At 44.5% G+C, this 15,798-nt stretch overlaps 1 protein-coding gene across 1 annotated transcript; it reads right to left on the bottom strand.

The window, feature by feature from the left end:
• Window positions 1–4,120: 4,120 nt before the first annotated feature.
• TUT1 (terminal uridylyl transferase 1, U6 snRNA-specific) lies at window positions 4,121–12,766 on the bottom strand. Its single transcript, XM_081968656.1, has 10 exons — window positions 12,584–12,766; window positions 11,756–11,946; window positions 11,419–11,628; window positions 10,623–10,737; window positions 10,405–10,535; window positions 9,337–9,566; window positions 7,716–7,825; window positions 6,708–6,830; window positions 6,502–6,594; window positions 4,121–5,285 (listed from the first exon to the last, which is right to left on the bottom strand). Exons 1-10 carry the CDS (start codon window positions 12,669–12,671, stop codon window positions 4,192–4,194), a joined length of 2,385 nt encoding a protein of 794 aa, XP_081824782.1. The 5' UTR covers window positions 12,672–12,766; the 3' UTR covers window positions 4,121–4,191.
• Between the last annotated feature and the right edge of the window lie 3,032 nt (window positions 12,767–15,798).

Below are 15,798 nucleotides of genomic sequence, written 5' to 3'. Positions count from 1 at the left end.
GGTAATCCTTGGCTTGCAACAGTTCACTTAGTGACTAGTTACAACAGCACTAAGCGAATTATGAGTGTTTTTGACACTTATGACCATTATGGCATCAAATTCAGACGCTTCGCAACTGTCTCATATTGATGTGATCCCCTTTTGCGACCTTCTGAAAAGCAACATCAATGGGGAAGTCCGATTCGCTTTATCATCGTGTTACGAACTTTCGGTGCTGCAGTGATTCGTTTAATAACGGTGCCAGGAAAGGTTGTAAAAACAGGGGCAAGATTGACTTAACAAAAATATGTCACTTGTCAAGCTAATATTTTGGGCTCAATTGTGTCCATAAGCGGAAGACTACCTCTGCAGACTGAAAGGCCTAGGCAAAATCCAACACCAATTCTCTAAAATATCTTTTAAATGCGGACTCACCTTTCTTTAAAGTGAATCCATCGCCTACAGGGTAGGAAAGAAAACCCAAATTAGTAAAAGAAAAACAAAGAAAGATATTTGTGTGAGAGAACTGTGGCCGATCAGGGCTTTGGTAACTCATTTGCCATTTGACTTAAGAGTCGTCCAACAACAGGTGTCATCCTTTCAAGGGCCAAAGTCACAAAACACCACCTCACACAATGGACCCACAACCTTCAAACTCACCTCTAAGAGCTCTTCTTGCAGGGCGCATCTTAACCATCGCCGAACCCATCCAGGTTCCCCGCCGTGTGCCCTGAAAAAAAGAATAACGGGACAATTCTAAAATTATACATTTTGGGTCCAAGCCGATTGCCTTAAAAAATTAATAATCAGGATTTTGCGTGTTCTCAGACGTTTAAATTAACATCACCCATAATCAGACATATGCTTGTCTATTTCATGCTCATCACGGAACACAGGAAGGACATTTTTTAAGTGCTTTTGGTAACTAATAATCCAGACTTTTAAAGGCTGTAAGCCAGCTGGAAAACAGTAAGCAGTAACAAGAGCTGGAAGGGACCTTGGCGGCCATCTAGTCTAACCCCCTGCTTACGCAGACCTGTAATAACCGACTCACATTTATGACGGTCGCAGTGTCCCCGGGGGTGGGTTTGTGTCATGCGATCCCTTTTGCGACCTTCTAGGAAGCAAGACTCACTTAACAACCGTGCTACTAAATTAACAGCTACGGTGGTTCACTTCACCACTGCGGCAAGAAAGGTTGCAAAGTGAGGAAACAGCTCACTTAACAACGGTCTTGTTTAGCAATGGAGATTTGGGAGGATTTCAATTACGGTCGTAAATCGAGGACTACTTGAAGCAGAGTAAAATAGCTTTAAAAATGATTTTTAAATGGACATTCTGTACTTTTTAGTTAACTTACCAATAACGCAGAGACATCTGTGCTGCATGAAGCTGCAAAACAAGCAACAGGAAAAATGAATATATATATAGTCATCTAAGCCTGACAAAGCCTTTTTATTAAGACAATCGTTTTCTGGAATCCAGTTGGTCAATTCTCCTTTGTGGGGAAGCTACTCAGATCCGTTTTAGTTTCTCCATTAAACCATCAGAAAGAGAGAGTTCTGGGTCTCTTCATTGTAGCTTTCCCTGACTTCTAACCAACTCATGGAGATACATAAATCTCAGTTACCTCCTTCAAATGTTAATATTCTCATGGTTATTTCTTTTAATTACTACATTCCAGTGCAATTCATCTCAGGATATTAAAAATGGGCCACGGATACTGTATATATAAATATTCCTCCCTCCCCCCAATATTTCTTTTACTGACCAATTTAATGGGGATTTATTGATAACTGGCTTTTCAATTCGTTAATTTGATGAATCAGTTCTTTTTCCAGTCTTTTACAGCCGCCCCAAGTTGCCATGTGCAAATAGGCGGCAATATAAATTTCCAAATAAATAAATATTGCAGCAGACAGCAAAATTAGTGCCACATCCAAAATAGATTTGCCCATTTTTTAAAAAAAAAAAGCTTCTATTTTAAAAGCCTGTCTCACCTGAAACTGCAGAATCCCATCGGCTCAACCTGCAGAGAAAAAAATAAAATAAAAGCGAGTTAAAAATACAATTTAACCCTGGTGAAGTAGAAGTTTTACCAAGCCATATGGGGATACGAGGAGCTTTTTCAGAAATTAAGTCATCCTCACAGAACAGTTCAGAACAGGTCTGTGTTAATTTCATCATCGAAAGACTCCGCTTTATTAATTAAAAATTAAACGCCCCCATGGGACCGGATCTGCAAAATGTAAACTTAGCTTTTAAAGGAAGGTTTTTTTTTTTTCAGATAATGACAAAATGCATAGCACTGTAAAGAAGTCTGCAAAAGCAAAATCCAAATTTAGGCAATCTTTCCGAAATGTGTTAATTTTTATAAAGAGTTCAATTTATTTATTTTTTTAAAAAAGCCTCATGGGACGAGCCTTGCAAATTTAACACATTTCACAGCAACCTTTAGACAATTGCAAATGCATTACACTCAAGATTTTAAGAGCAAAAAAAATCCAAATTAAGCCTCCCTCCCAAAGGCGAAACGTGTTAATTTTATCAAAATAAGACTTCGATCTATTAAAAAATAAAAGCCCCATAGGACGCAAATTTAAAATAAACTTTTACAGCATTTTAAAACAAATAGCTAATTGCAAAATGCATTGCCTTTTAAAGGCCTTTGCAAAATCCAAATCCAAATTTAAGCATTTTTCTCTTCCCTCCACAGGACAAAAAAATATTCACACACACACATATATATACACATATACATACATACATATACACACACATATTTATATATATGTGTGTGTGTGTGTGTGTGTGTGTGTGTGTTGCATTTGTGCTGATAAATAATTAAAGGGAGACTAGTATCTATCTATCTATCTTATATCTATATACACAATATATAATATAAATGCTTAATATATTGTTAAAAAACAAAGCCAGGGTCGCAAGCAGCATTTCAAACCTTCCCCAATGCAAAGGTTGGGCTTTGCAGAGATCCTATTTTTGCTTGCATGCATTGATTGTCGCCGACCCTGGGCTTTCCCCCCCGATCTAGTGGATCCCAATCGCGGCTAAATTAGGAAGAGGGGATCGCTTGAAAGTGATCGGGCGAATTGGGCTGGGGCTGACCTTCCCGCAGGCCGAGGATGGCGACCGATTAAAAACACGCACCTCTGTACGGATCCACCGCAGACGCTTCGCAAAAGAAATAGAAACCGGCGGCGAAAGTATTAAATACTCGGGAGGCGCGGGGCACGATGGGAAACGCTCCGCCCATTCCAATAGAGTGTCTCTTTCTGAGGTCTTTAGCGCGCGGAGGGTTGTGGGTAAATCTGACTATAGAGATACTAAAAGATAAGACTTTCGTATCTTGCAGTTGTGTTAGATGTAGAGATACCAATTTCGAGATATTTTGCCGTGGATTTCATTCGACCAACTCCCCTGTGTTGAAGGTGATAATAAAGAAGGCAACCTGCCGATTTTCAACGTTACAATTCAGCAATAAAGGCCGTCCTTGAAATGAAAGAGTAAACTGACATTTAGGCCCAAAACTTGCATTTGCTTGCAAAGGTTCTATAGTTTCGTATCTCTACGTCAGCAATGGAGAGGTGGAAGAAATGCGCGCGAAAGGCCGGAGCGGCGCGCAAGCGCGAAGAGAGGAAACGGCCGAAAGAGCGCGCATGCGTAGTGAAAAATATGGTGCCTGTCTTCCTACTTCCTCGATTGCAAGCCCTCCTCCAAAAAAGTGTCCCTAAGCATGTGCAGAGCGCTCCCAAACCTCATGCATTAAAAGCTTTTGCCCATTTGGTGGATCTATCTGATTGCAATGCCTGTCTTTAAAGCTCCCGCCAATTCTTATTGCTCTGTTTTAATGCACCGATTCTCTATTTAATAAATCAGTAATTGCTGGCGAGAGTCGCTCAACTGCAGAAGGAAGAAATGCACGACTGGAATCTCATAGATGAGATGAGAGAGAGTGAGGACGCCCTCTCGGTTGTTTTCTTGCAGACGTTTCATCACCCAGCTACATAACATCATCAGTGCTCCAAGGAGAGTGGGGCTGAACCGTCGATCTTTCTGATCTACAAGCTCAGCCTCTTAAGCCACTGAGCAAACCGGGTCCATATGGAACTGAAAACACAATGGAAACAGGATTCAATTTTTCTCTACAATTTCTTTTATTCTCGCCAACAGCCGGAAAGGGGAAACGTTGATCTAAATACAGATTTTACAAATGTCACCCTCTGCAGAAGATTTGTCTTCTGGGGGATGAAGGTCTGAAGGCTGCTTGGTGGCCAAGTACTGCTCAACCATTCGGGGCAGGAAACCTTGCAGGAAATGAAAAAAATCTTGGAAAACCCCTCCCTGTTCGGGGTCCGGGGTGAAACTTAGGCTGACCTGGGGATCGTGTTCCCCGGGACCACCGTCTCTGATCGTGGCGCAAACGGTGAATCCGAACAGCGGATCGACGGGCCTAGTCTGCCCCTCCTGCTGGGAAATCGCCTCAGATACTTTGCCTTCCAGCTCTAAGGGATCGGCGGTTGTTTTGGGATCTGCTTCCGGGCTGCTGAATTGTCGCCGAACGCGCCGCCTTCCCAACCAGACGCGGTGCCAGGCGGTGCAGTCCCACGTCACACTTTCCGTGTCGGGAAGCGAAACCTCCGTCCTTGATTTCTTGGCAGGAGGAGCCCCCAACGCGGCTTCTCCTAGATCCAGAGATCGCTTGGAACCCACCGACAATTGTTCGGTTTTTGTTTTCAGTTGATCCTCCTCCGGATCGCTGCCGAGGGATTCCACATCGTCTCCGGGTCCCTGTGGATTCTCCGAGCAGCTGCATTTCAACACATGCTGCAGGACGTACGAGATCCCTGCGCACACCCTCCGAAACCAGAGCTGGGGGAAATCCCTGCTCGGATGCAATTCCGAGCGGGATTGTGTGGCCGGCGTTAAAGGGAGGAGGATGACCAGTTGTTCTGGGGCTTGGGGGCTGCCGGGCTGGAAGAGACGAACCAGGCCCCAGATCTTCCCCTTGCTGGATTTACGCTGGTATTGCAAACTCCGGCAATATTTGGCGGCGTCCTGGCAGCTCCGCTGAAGACGCAGTGCTGTCTTTTCGTTGACGTTGGCTGCTACGTTGTGGCTCAGCTCAAAGGGATCCTGGAGGTTGATGGGGCCCACCTTGAATTTCTGACCAGCATCGGATAACAGGAAATCGGAGAGAGAGAGGGACCGGCCCTCGCGCAGGGAGATGACACCGCCGGTGAAATTGTAGCTTTCGAAGAAGCGAAAAAACTCCGCCAGGAGGGAGCCTGGAATGCGGGAAACCAAGCAAGCGTTAGGGAACGTTGAATTTTTCTAGCTTAAATTTGGAGCTTGTTATGCGCTAAGGAAGGATGAGTGGTTTAGCTTTCTAAGCGAGTGAACATGGCAGTTTAATCGTGGTTTGTTAAGGGGCTTGTGAAAACGCTTAGAAGGGACAGGAAGGATGCCAGGGAAATTGTGCAACCATATTCATGTCAGTTGCAATGGATGGCTGTGAAGGTTGGACCATAAGGAAGGCTGAGCGCCAAAGAACGGAGGCCTTTGAACTCTGGTGCTGGAGAAGAAGACTCCTGCATTGAGTCCCTTGGACTGCAAGGCCATCCAACCGGTCAGTCCTAGAGGAGGTCAACCCTGGGTGCTCTTTAGAAGGCCGGATCCTGAAACTCAAAGACTTTGGCCACCTAAGGAGAAGGAAGAAGGACTCCCTGGAGAAGAGCCTCATGCTGGGAAGGATGGAGGGCAAAAGAAGAAGGGGACGGCAGAGAAGGAGGTGGCTGGATGAGCTTAAATGGACTCCGGGGGATGGTAGAGGACAGGAAGGCCTGGAGGATCGCAATGGGTCAGACACGACTTTGCAACTAACAACCACAAATTCATGTCAGGTACACTCACAACTAGTCCTTGATTTACAGCCGTTAGTTTAGAGACTGAAGTTATAACGGCAACGGAAAAAAGTTGGAAGTAACCACTTTTCATGTCCACGACCTGTTATACCATCCCATGGATTTCGATTTCCCTGTGATCTTCCCAGCTGGTTTCCAAAAAGCAAAGCCAAAAAGGGGGTAGCCGTATTTGCTTAATGACCGTGTGATTCACTTAACAGCTGCAGTGATTGGCTTAACGACCAGGGGGGAAAAAAGGTCATAAAATCATGGCGCAACTCACTTAGTACCTGCCTCGATTAGCAATGGAAACTACTGACGGAAATTCTATTCCCAACAGCGGTCACAACTCGAGGATTATCTGTCCTTTATTTATGAGTTGCATTTCTACGTCGCCCGTCTCACCGTGAAAAGTGATTGAGGGTGGCTTACAATTAAAAACACCCCTAAGTCACATATTTTTTCTAAGGACTGGTCCTACCCCCTCATTCATTCAGTGCCGTCGTGATTCAAAGAGTGGCGGAACGAATGGTCGTAAGATGAGAACTGCCTGTAGATTAAAAAAAAAAAATCAACTTCAAAGCTCTTTGTAGCAACTCACAACAACTCTCAGGGTTTCCGCTGGGTTGCAACGAAGCCGGATCTGTAGGGAAAGTGCAGTCCCAACCATCCACCACAGTCAGCTCTCCCTCATCTGAGAAGAGAGGTGGGGCGGGGGGGAAATGGGAGGAGGATGAAAAAATTGTTTTGATTCCCTTGGGGGGGGGGGTGTTACTTGGAACCCCGACGTAACAGAGGGAGATTAACCTGAGAGATCCTTCAACCGGGCAACCGTCGGTAAGACAGGAGGGCTGCGTGTCTGTAGGAAGAAGAACACCAGCAAGGTCAGGGCGTAGTTATTGAGGAGGGGGCCTCCCCCAAAAAGATTTCCTGCAAAAAAAAGTAAGGAGGGGGGCATCAGAAGGGAAAGGAAAGCTTTTCACATTGATTTTCCTTCCTTATCTTTTCCCCCCCTTTTCCCCTGTGTCATTCCTTCTCTTCCTGCCTTCCTTCCATCCCTCCATCCAGGGATTGGACTAGAAGACGTTAAACCTCTATTCCAACTCTGTTATTTTGCTTTCCTTCCTTCCTTCCTTCCTTCCTTCCTTCCTTCCTTCCATCCATCCATCCATCCATCCATCCATCCATCCAGGGATTGGACTAGAAGATGTCAAACATCCATTCCAACTCTGTTATTCTGTTATTCTTCCTTCCTTCCATCCATCCATCCATCCATGGATTGGACTAGAAGACATTAAACGTCCATTCCAACTATGTTATTCTGCTATTCTTCCTTCCTTCCTTCCATTCCTAATTTTCTTTCTTTCCTTCCTCCCTGCCTCATTCCTTCCTTCTCCTTTCCCTCCCTTTCCTTCCTGCCATGCATTCTTCTTTCCTTTCTTTCATACATCCTTCCTTCCTTCCCTTCCCTCATTTTCTTTCTTTCCTTCCTTCCTGCCTCATTCCTTCCTTCTCCTTTCCCTCCCTTCCTCCCTTTCCTTCCTGCCATGCATTCTTCTTCCCTTTCTTCCATACATCCTTCCTTCCTTCCCTTCCCCCCTTATTTTCTTTCTTTCCTTCCTCCCTGCCTCATTCCTTCCTTCTCCTTTCCCTCCCTCCCTCCCTTTCCTTCCTGCCATGCATTCTTCTTTCCTTTCTTCCATACGTCCTTCCTTCCTTGTTTTCTTCCTTTCCTTCCTCCCTGCCTCATTCCTCCCTTCTCGCTTTCCCTCCCTCCCTTCCCATGCATCCATCCATCCAGCTTTTCCATTTTACCTGCCAAACCTTGTTGCTTCGCCCAGTAGCGCACTACGTAGACCAAAGGCCTCACACGCTCATTGGCTTCCGTGCAAAACTGCAGGAAACGCGTGTTGCACAGAGCCAGCCTGCCAAGGAAGAAGGAAACGGAGCATAAATAAGCCAGGAGTGGCCCAGGTTCCTCCCCAACCTCCTCACTACCCGAATCTGTGGTCACTGGGGGGACCCCAACAATATGAGCCAGTTGACAAGCATCTGAATTTTGATCACCTGACTGTTGGGGTGTTAGCAATGGTCGAAAGGCTTGCAAGTCACCTTTTTTAAGTGCCGTTGCTTACATCAATTCATCTTCCCATCAATTATCTGTCATTTATTTATCAATTATCTAACTATCAAAAACAATTCTTGGCTCTTCTGCTCTCCATACATCGTATTTAAACCTTATCCATCCTTTTCTTCTCCCTCTCTCTTCCCCCTCCCTACCTCCTTCCTTCCCTCTGCCTTCCTTCTCTTCTCTACCTCCCCTTCCTCTCCCCTTCTCCTCTCTCCCCTTTCTACTCCTCATTTCTCTCCTCCTCTTCCCTGCCCCTCTCCTATCCCTCTCTTCTTCCTTTGCCTCTCTCTTCTCCTCCCCACTCTTCATCTCATTTACTTGGTGCGTTTCAGCTTCTGAGCGAGCTCCATTTTACGTTGATGGTATTTAGAATTCCTTTTCAATATACGTATTTGATTTTAACATACATCTTCCTTTTTTTTAAATAGAGCAAAAAAGTGTTTGTGTGTGTGTGTGTGTGTGTATTTTGTCACAACCCCTAGTATGCCCAAATATGGGAGGAAACACACTGATTCCCCTTTCTGTCCTTCGGCTCACTCCAGGAGACCATCCAGGCAAAAAACCATATTTTTAATGTTGCCTTTGTTATATTTGTGTTGTATTTGTGCTGATAAATAAATAAAGGGAGACTAGTATAGATCTATTTCAGGTTCAAATCCCAGTAAGGGTATGGCTAGGTGATGAGAGCTAAATAGCTTGAAATAGATCTATACTAGTCTCCCTTTATTTATCAGCACAAATACAACACACACACACACAAACGTTTTCATAGATTTTCACGGGTGTAGGTATGCTGTTCTTGTTGTATTCGGGCCTTTTCCCGTGTAAGATTGAGATTGTCTTGGCAACGTTTCAGCGAGGTCTCACTCGCCATCTTCAGGCTGTGTTTTGGGCTTAAAGTGTGATCGGAGCTGCCGTCTTTCTATAAGTTTTCGTGGGGGGGGGTATGGAGTGCTGGCTTTGTTTCAGTAAGTGGATTGATTGGATGTGTGGTTGTATCGTGATTGTTAGATTGGGGCTCATTGGGGCTGGCTGTGTGTCCGTTGTTGTTTCGTGTTGTAACGGCCTGGGTGGTGGGTGGGGCTCGTTTGTTGACTAGGGCTGGTTTCCAGAGGTTTGTATATATATAGTCATTGTGGTTTTAATCCCCCCACCCCCGCAGCCTAATTTTGGTTGAGATGTAGACCTGGTTACAATTCCCAGCTATTCTCATCATTATGTTTATATAATTATACATCCTTACTAGCCTCAATTTGTGATTCTGTGTTTGTAGAAAACTTTCCCACCGAGACGTAAACTCCGTACTTGTTGTTTATGGAGATGTCCCCCCTCAAGCCGGACTCCTTGTGGCAAAACTTGACCACGGGACGGCGGGCAGTGGAGACCACCTGGACATGGTGGACACCTGGCACGCATTTCTGCAGCACCGTGGCCACCAGATCGAGGATTTCAGGCACGGTGGCTGTGATCAGGTCTATATCTGACAAGATCGAATCTTCGGAGCGAGATTCCATTTCAATGCCTTCTTCCCCTGCCTGAAAAAAACGGAGAGAGAGAAGAATGAAATCCAACACTGGATAAATGTACGACAATTGAACCACAATTTTGCTTGCCTAAGTTCTGAAGTGGATTTTGCCCCGTTTTTACCACCTTTCTTGTCCACAGTTGTTAAGTGAATCTCGACCGTTGTTAAGCTAGTCACACGGTGGTAAAGTGAATCTGGTTTCCCCATTGACTCTGCTCGTCAGAAGGTCGCAATAGGGGATCGCCTCACCCCAGACATGCGAACCATCATATATATAATAGTTTCCAAGCATCTGGGGAATTCTGGGAGTTCAGGCCCACACATCTTAAAGCATGCTGGCTGGGGGATTCTGGGAGTCGAAGTCTACCCCTCTTATGCATCTTGCCTAAGGGATTCTGGGAGTTGACATCCGCTCCTCTTAAAGCATGCTGGCTGGGGATTCTGGGAGTTGAAGTCTACCCCTCTTAAAGCCTGCTGGATGGGGGATTCTGGGAGTTGAAGTCTACCCCTCTTAAAGCATGCTGGATGGGGGATTCTGGGAGTTGAAGTCCATCCCTCTTAAAGCCTGCTGGATGGGGGATTCTGGGAGTTGAAGTCTACCCCTCTTAAAGCCTGCTGGATGGGGAATATTGCGAGTTGAAGTCCACCCATCTTCAAGCAGGCTGGCTGGGGATTCTGGGAGTTGAATTCCACCCCGCTTAAAGCAGGCGGAGGTTGAGAAACACTGACACAGAGCCATCAGCAGTGGCCTTGCCAAGTTTAACGAATGTTTCCTACCTCTAATAAGAGACATGGGACAAAAACAAACATCTGCATTTGACCAAGATAGAACCCAGCCTCTTCCTCACCGGTGGCTTATCAGTTGTCTTGGCAGAAGCCTGGAAGTTTTTCGTCTTCTCCAGATCCAGGAACAAATCCAGGTCACATCCAGAGACGCTGAAGCCATTCACCGAAGACCCAAAGGGGAGAATGACCGATTCTGTGTGTTTGTGGGGAAAAGACTGGTTGTAAACTCAGAAGCTTTCCAAATATTCCATCCAAGCCGAGGGCAAAGAGTGCACTTCACCTGGGAAGAATTCAGAAAACACCTCCTGGAACAGCTTGACAAGCAAGTCTCGAAGCCGCTGTTCGCTCTCGGAAAATTCGAACAGTTGCACCATTAAAGACATCTGGGCATCGACCTGCAAGGAAAACAATAAATGAAGGGGTTTTTTTCCTGTAACTAACTGTAGTCAGAGTAATTCTTTACGACATTCCGTAAAAGCCTTTTTTGAAGATCGAATACTATACATCAGTGTTTTTCAACATTGGCAACTTTAACACAGGTGAAGTTCAACTCCCAGAATTCACCAGCCAGCATGCTTTAAGATGGGTGGACTTCAACTCCCAGAATCCCTAACCAGTATGCTTTAAGATGGGTGGACTTCAATTCTTAGTATTCTCCAATCTTTATGCTTTAAGATGGATGGATTTCAATTCTCAGAATCCCTAACCAGCATGCTTTAAGATGGGTGGACTTCAACTCCCAGAATCCCTAACCAGCATGCTTTAAGATGGGTGGAATTCAATTCCAGGTATCCTCCAATCTTCGTGCTTTAAGATGGATGGATTTCAATTCTCAGAATCCCTAACCAGCATGCTTTAAGATGGGTGGACTTCAACTCCCAGAATCCCTAACCAGCATGATTTAAGATGGGTGGACTTCAATTCCCAGAATTCCCCAGCCAGCATGCTTTAAGATGGGTGGCCTTCAACTCCCAGAATCCCTAACCAGCATGCTTTAAGATGAGTGGACTTCAATTCCCAGAATCCCCCATCCAGCATGCTTTAAGACGGGTGGACTTCAATTCCCAGACTCTTACATCGTCCACTTGGCAGACACTTTGCGCCAATTTCTCCGGGCTCAGCTGCTCCCGCCTGGCTGACCCCTGTTTTTTGGGTGGGGTGTATCTGAAATCCTTCTTCTCACGCGGCTTGACACGTAATTTCTGCCCCGCTAGACTATGCTGCGGTTCTGCCAATACTTTCTGGAGTATGTCCTCGTCCTGCAATTCTACAATTGCATAGACCCCCTGCAGAAAAAGGAAAGGCGGGTTAAGCTTGCAAATTTGGCCCGCGACTTCTTTTTCTTTTACATCAATTAAAAGTGGCGACTTGTAGTAAGGTGGGGAAGGGGGGGGGAGGAGGGATCAGAGTCACCTTATCTTTGTCCATCACCACGTTGATCACCTTCCCGTAGGTTTCGAAATAGTCGCTCAGCTCCGAGGCTGTTGTCCCTTTCTGGAAACCGCTGACAAAAATGCTGCGCAGTTCCTGAGACTGGCGGACGCTACGAAGGCTTTCCAGCCGCTGGTGTTTCTTCCCTTGCAAATGAGCGTCCAAGCTGGGCTCTAAAACATCAAAGCAACCGTCTTCAGTTTCAATTTACAATAATAATACAATAGTAGAGTTGGAAGGGACCTTGGAGGTCTTCTAGTCCAACCCCCTGCCTAGGCAGGAAACCCTATACCGTTTCAGACAAATGGCTCTCCAACATCTTCTTAAAGACTTCCAGTGTTGGGGCATTCACAACTTCTGGAGGCAGCTTCTGTTCCAGTGATTAATTGTTCTCACTGTCAGGAAATTTCTCCTCAGTTCTAAGTTGCTTCTCTCCTTGATTAGTTTCCAATTTCGGGTAGGAATTAAAAATTAAATTTGCAGGGTTTTGCTCCCAAATCGCCTCCTTTGGTTGCAAAGGGAGGAGATAGAGAAGTTGCAACCATCAGCACATGCAAAGCAAAGCTGGGGGGGGGGGGGGGAGAAGAACCAAAGTTCGAGCTTTACTATTTAAGAAAAGGGACAAGAGTGCCTCTGACCATGGGCAGAGTGCCGCCAAAGGATCTTCTCCTTAGCCGCAGCCTGCCCCACGTTTATCAGTTGAGAACTCCCCACGTGCCAAAAACAGCCCTACAAAAACTCGATTTGATGAGTTTTATTCTAGAATTATTTAAGGCCTTAGGCTCCTACTTGACCCTTGACCCCACTCACTGTTGGCAACCGTCACGTGACACAGACGGCACCGAAAAGCCCCGCGGGGCAGAGAGTCCACATCGTCCGTCGTTCCCTCTGCCTCCATTTCCCTCCACGGCCAGGTTCGTCCTCACGGAAGTTCCGCCCCCAAACGATTGGCCGCTCTTGCTCTACCACTTTATGGTTTTTGCCTGAAAGGTGGAACCGACCGCTAGACTTTCAGCGTATCGTGATAGCCGTATGACGTCACGACCATAGAGGTAAAGAACAAACAAAGTTTTATCCGCTAAAACCTGCGGATCCCATACGAAGCTCGTCCCTTGAGGGGTAGAGAAGGAAGAGAGTTCATTGTCTTCGCCTCTCCATAGAGGTAGAAAAAAAATTCTGTAAAGGCTGCAGCGTCCATAAATTAGCCTGCTTTTAGCCAAACTTCCGGGTTGAAACCGAACTCACTTTTCCATGCTTATTTATGTGAAAACATTTATTATTTTATTTTTATTTATTTATACTTATTAATGTGAACCATTCTGCTTATTGCAGCACACTGTAGGTTATAGCAATAAAAGATACCAAAATAAAAATTACCGTTGCTCTAGAAGCAACAAAATTGCTTTCAGAAGCAATTTTGTTGTTTCTAGAGCAAAATTTCTAAATTGTGCATCGGTAATTTTGCCCAAAATTTAGAATTTTAAAAGGCTTTTTTTTAAAAACCTCAAAAGTAGAAAAATCCCAGGCTCTTTGGGCTGTACTGTGGTCCAGTTTATTGAGTGCTCATTTGGGGGAAAGCATTAAAAAGTTAATATTGTAAGAGACTAGAAGACCTCCAAAGTCTCTTCCCGCTCTATTCTGATCGATAGAGCGGGAAGGGACTTTGGAGGTCTTCTAGTCCAGCCCCTTGCACAAGCAGGAGACCTGGGCTATACCATTTGAGACAAGTATCTGTCCAGTCTTTTCTTTAAAACCTCCAGTGATTAATCACAATCTGTGTTGGAAAAATAAATCAGGAGCATAGACAGAGATAGATAGATTAGAATAGATAATAGAGATAGATAGATTAGAATAGATAATAGAGATACAATAGACAATAGAGATAGAATAGATCATAGAGTGATAGATACAATAGATACATGATAGAAAAGATATAGATAGATCAGAGTGATATAGATAGATAACAGAGATTAGAATAGATAATAGAGATAGATAGATTAGAATAGAAAATAGAGATAGATAGAATAGATAACAGAGTGATAGATAACAGAGATAGAGTAGATAATAGAGAGATGATAGAAAAGATAATAGAGGTAGAAGTAGATAATAGATAGATAGATAGATAGACAGATAGATAGATAGATAGATAGATAGATAGATGATAGAAGATTATATATATATATATATATATATATATATATATATATGTATGTAGGTAGGTAGGTAGGTAGGTAGGTAGGTAGGTAGGTAGGTAGGTAGGTAGGTAGGTAGATATATGGAGATAGAATAGATAATAGAATAAATAAAAGAGATAGAATAGATAAGAGAGATAATAGAGGTAGATAGAAGATAGAACAGACAGATATAGAGACATGATGGGTGGAGGATAGAGATGGTGATAGATATGATAGATAGATAAGCAATAGTACTTAGACTTATATAGTTTCCAAGTGCTAAATAATAAGGTGAACAATACGGCTGGATTGAGGAGGGATGTATGTCATTTTCATTGAAAAATAATATATTTTAAATTGGAATGTTATTTTAAATTCCTTCAAGAGGAGTTACTGTTGAACAGGAAACTGTCCTGAATTAAACTTGGGTTTTGTCCTCACTTAAATCCAGGCTTTAAAGAAAGGAAACGAGCGGAGAGGTCAACGCCCTACAAACAAGTCACAGGCGAAACCTACCAATGGTGCTGAAACGCTCTCCTTTATATATAAACCCCGAGGCTCCAAAACCCACCAATGGGAAGTTGTCTCAGGGAAACAAAGGTAGCCATTGGCCTCTTGGGTGCAAGGGCAGGCCAATGAAACGGCTGGATGAAAAAAAAGGCCAATAACAACACAGGGCCTGGAATGGGGCCACCAATCAGGTGTGAGCTGGCTTGAAGGGGAAAAGGTATAAAAGGGAGGGGGGGGACACCTGAATCAGATGTCCCCGAGAGCTGCAGTCGCTAAGGAGGTTTCACGCTGGATGGGAAGAGCTGATAGTCGCGTAAAGTGGCAAATGGCCCCACATTAAACTAGTAGTATCTACTATATATATGGGTGAAATCTACTTTATTCCTGCCATTGGCTTATGGATAATGTCCATTTAAATATGAGAAGATACGCTCTGCCGGGGAAAGTTTCCTAATCACATTAATTCAAGAGGAAAGATAAAAGTTTTCTCAACATGGCGTGCCCTCCTAATTAAGTCCCTGGGTTGGAAACTAGGAGGCTGACCTCTAGTTCCACTTTATGGAAGATAAAGTGAGTGACTTTGGGTCAATCACTAGGAGACTGGGAGTTCTAGTCCTGCCTTAGATATGAAAACTGGGTGATTTCAGACAATCTCTAGGAGACTGGGAGTTCTAGTCCAGCCTTAGAGATGAAAGGACTGGGTGACTTCAGACAATCTCTAGGAGACTGGGCGTTCTAGTCCAGCCTTAGATATGAAAGGACTGGGTGACTTCAGACAATCTCTAGGAGACTGGGAGTTCTAGTCCTGCTTTAGGCATGAAAGAACTGGGCGTTTGGGGCCAATCACCAGGAAATTAGGAGTTCTAGTCCTACTTTAGGCATGAAAGTAGTAGGTGACTGGGCCAATCACCAGGAGATGGTGAGTTCTAGTCCTGCCTTAGGCATGAAAACTGGGTGACTGGGGCCAATAGCCAAGAGACGGAGTTCTAGTCCTACTTTAGTCACAAAAAAACTGGGTGACTTTGGGGCAATCACCAAGAGATAGGGAGTTCTAGTCCTACCTTAGGTATGAAAGCCAGCAAGGTAACCTTGGCCTGTTAGAGTCTCTCTCGTCTCTAAACCCACCTCACAAGGTTGTTGTGGGGAAAATAGGTTGAAGAAAGTGTATTAAGCATATTCTTTGCCTTCACTTCTATATTAATTAGTTTGGAAAATTTATATTGCTGCCTGCTTGCCCACAGCGACTCAAGTTGGCTTGCAGGAAATAAAAACGCAATATTAAACCAATGAAAATAATGAAAAATAAAGTGACCCCCCCCCCCTTCTCAGCCCATATATAGT

This window comes from Natrix helvetica, assembly GCF_964273705.1.
Source record: "Natrix helvetica genome assembly, chromosome: 16".
Classification (NCBI taxonomy): domain Eukaryota; kingdom Metazoa; phylum Chordata; class Lepidosauria; order Squamata; family Natricidae; genus Natrix; species Natrix helvetica.
The sequence above is the reverse complement of the archived record's forward strand: the minus strand, read 5'-3'. Positions and strand labels throughout refer to the sequence as shown.

Coding starts and splice junctions, on each gene's coding strand:
- TUT1 (XM_081968656.1), bottom strand. CDS start 12,671: ATGGAGGCAGAGGGAACGACGGACGATGTGGACTCTCTGCCCCGCGGG. Junction 11,629..11,755: donor TGGTGATGGACAAAGATAAG/GTGACTCTGATC, acceptor CTTTTTCTGCAG/GGGGTCTATGCAATTGTAGA. Junction 9,567..10,404: donor AGACAACTGATAAGCCACCG/GTGAGGAAGAGG, acceptor CGTTTTTTTCAG/GCAGGGGAAGAAGGCATTGA.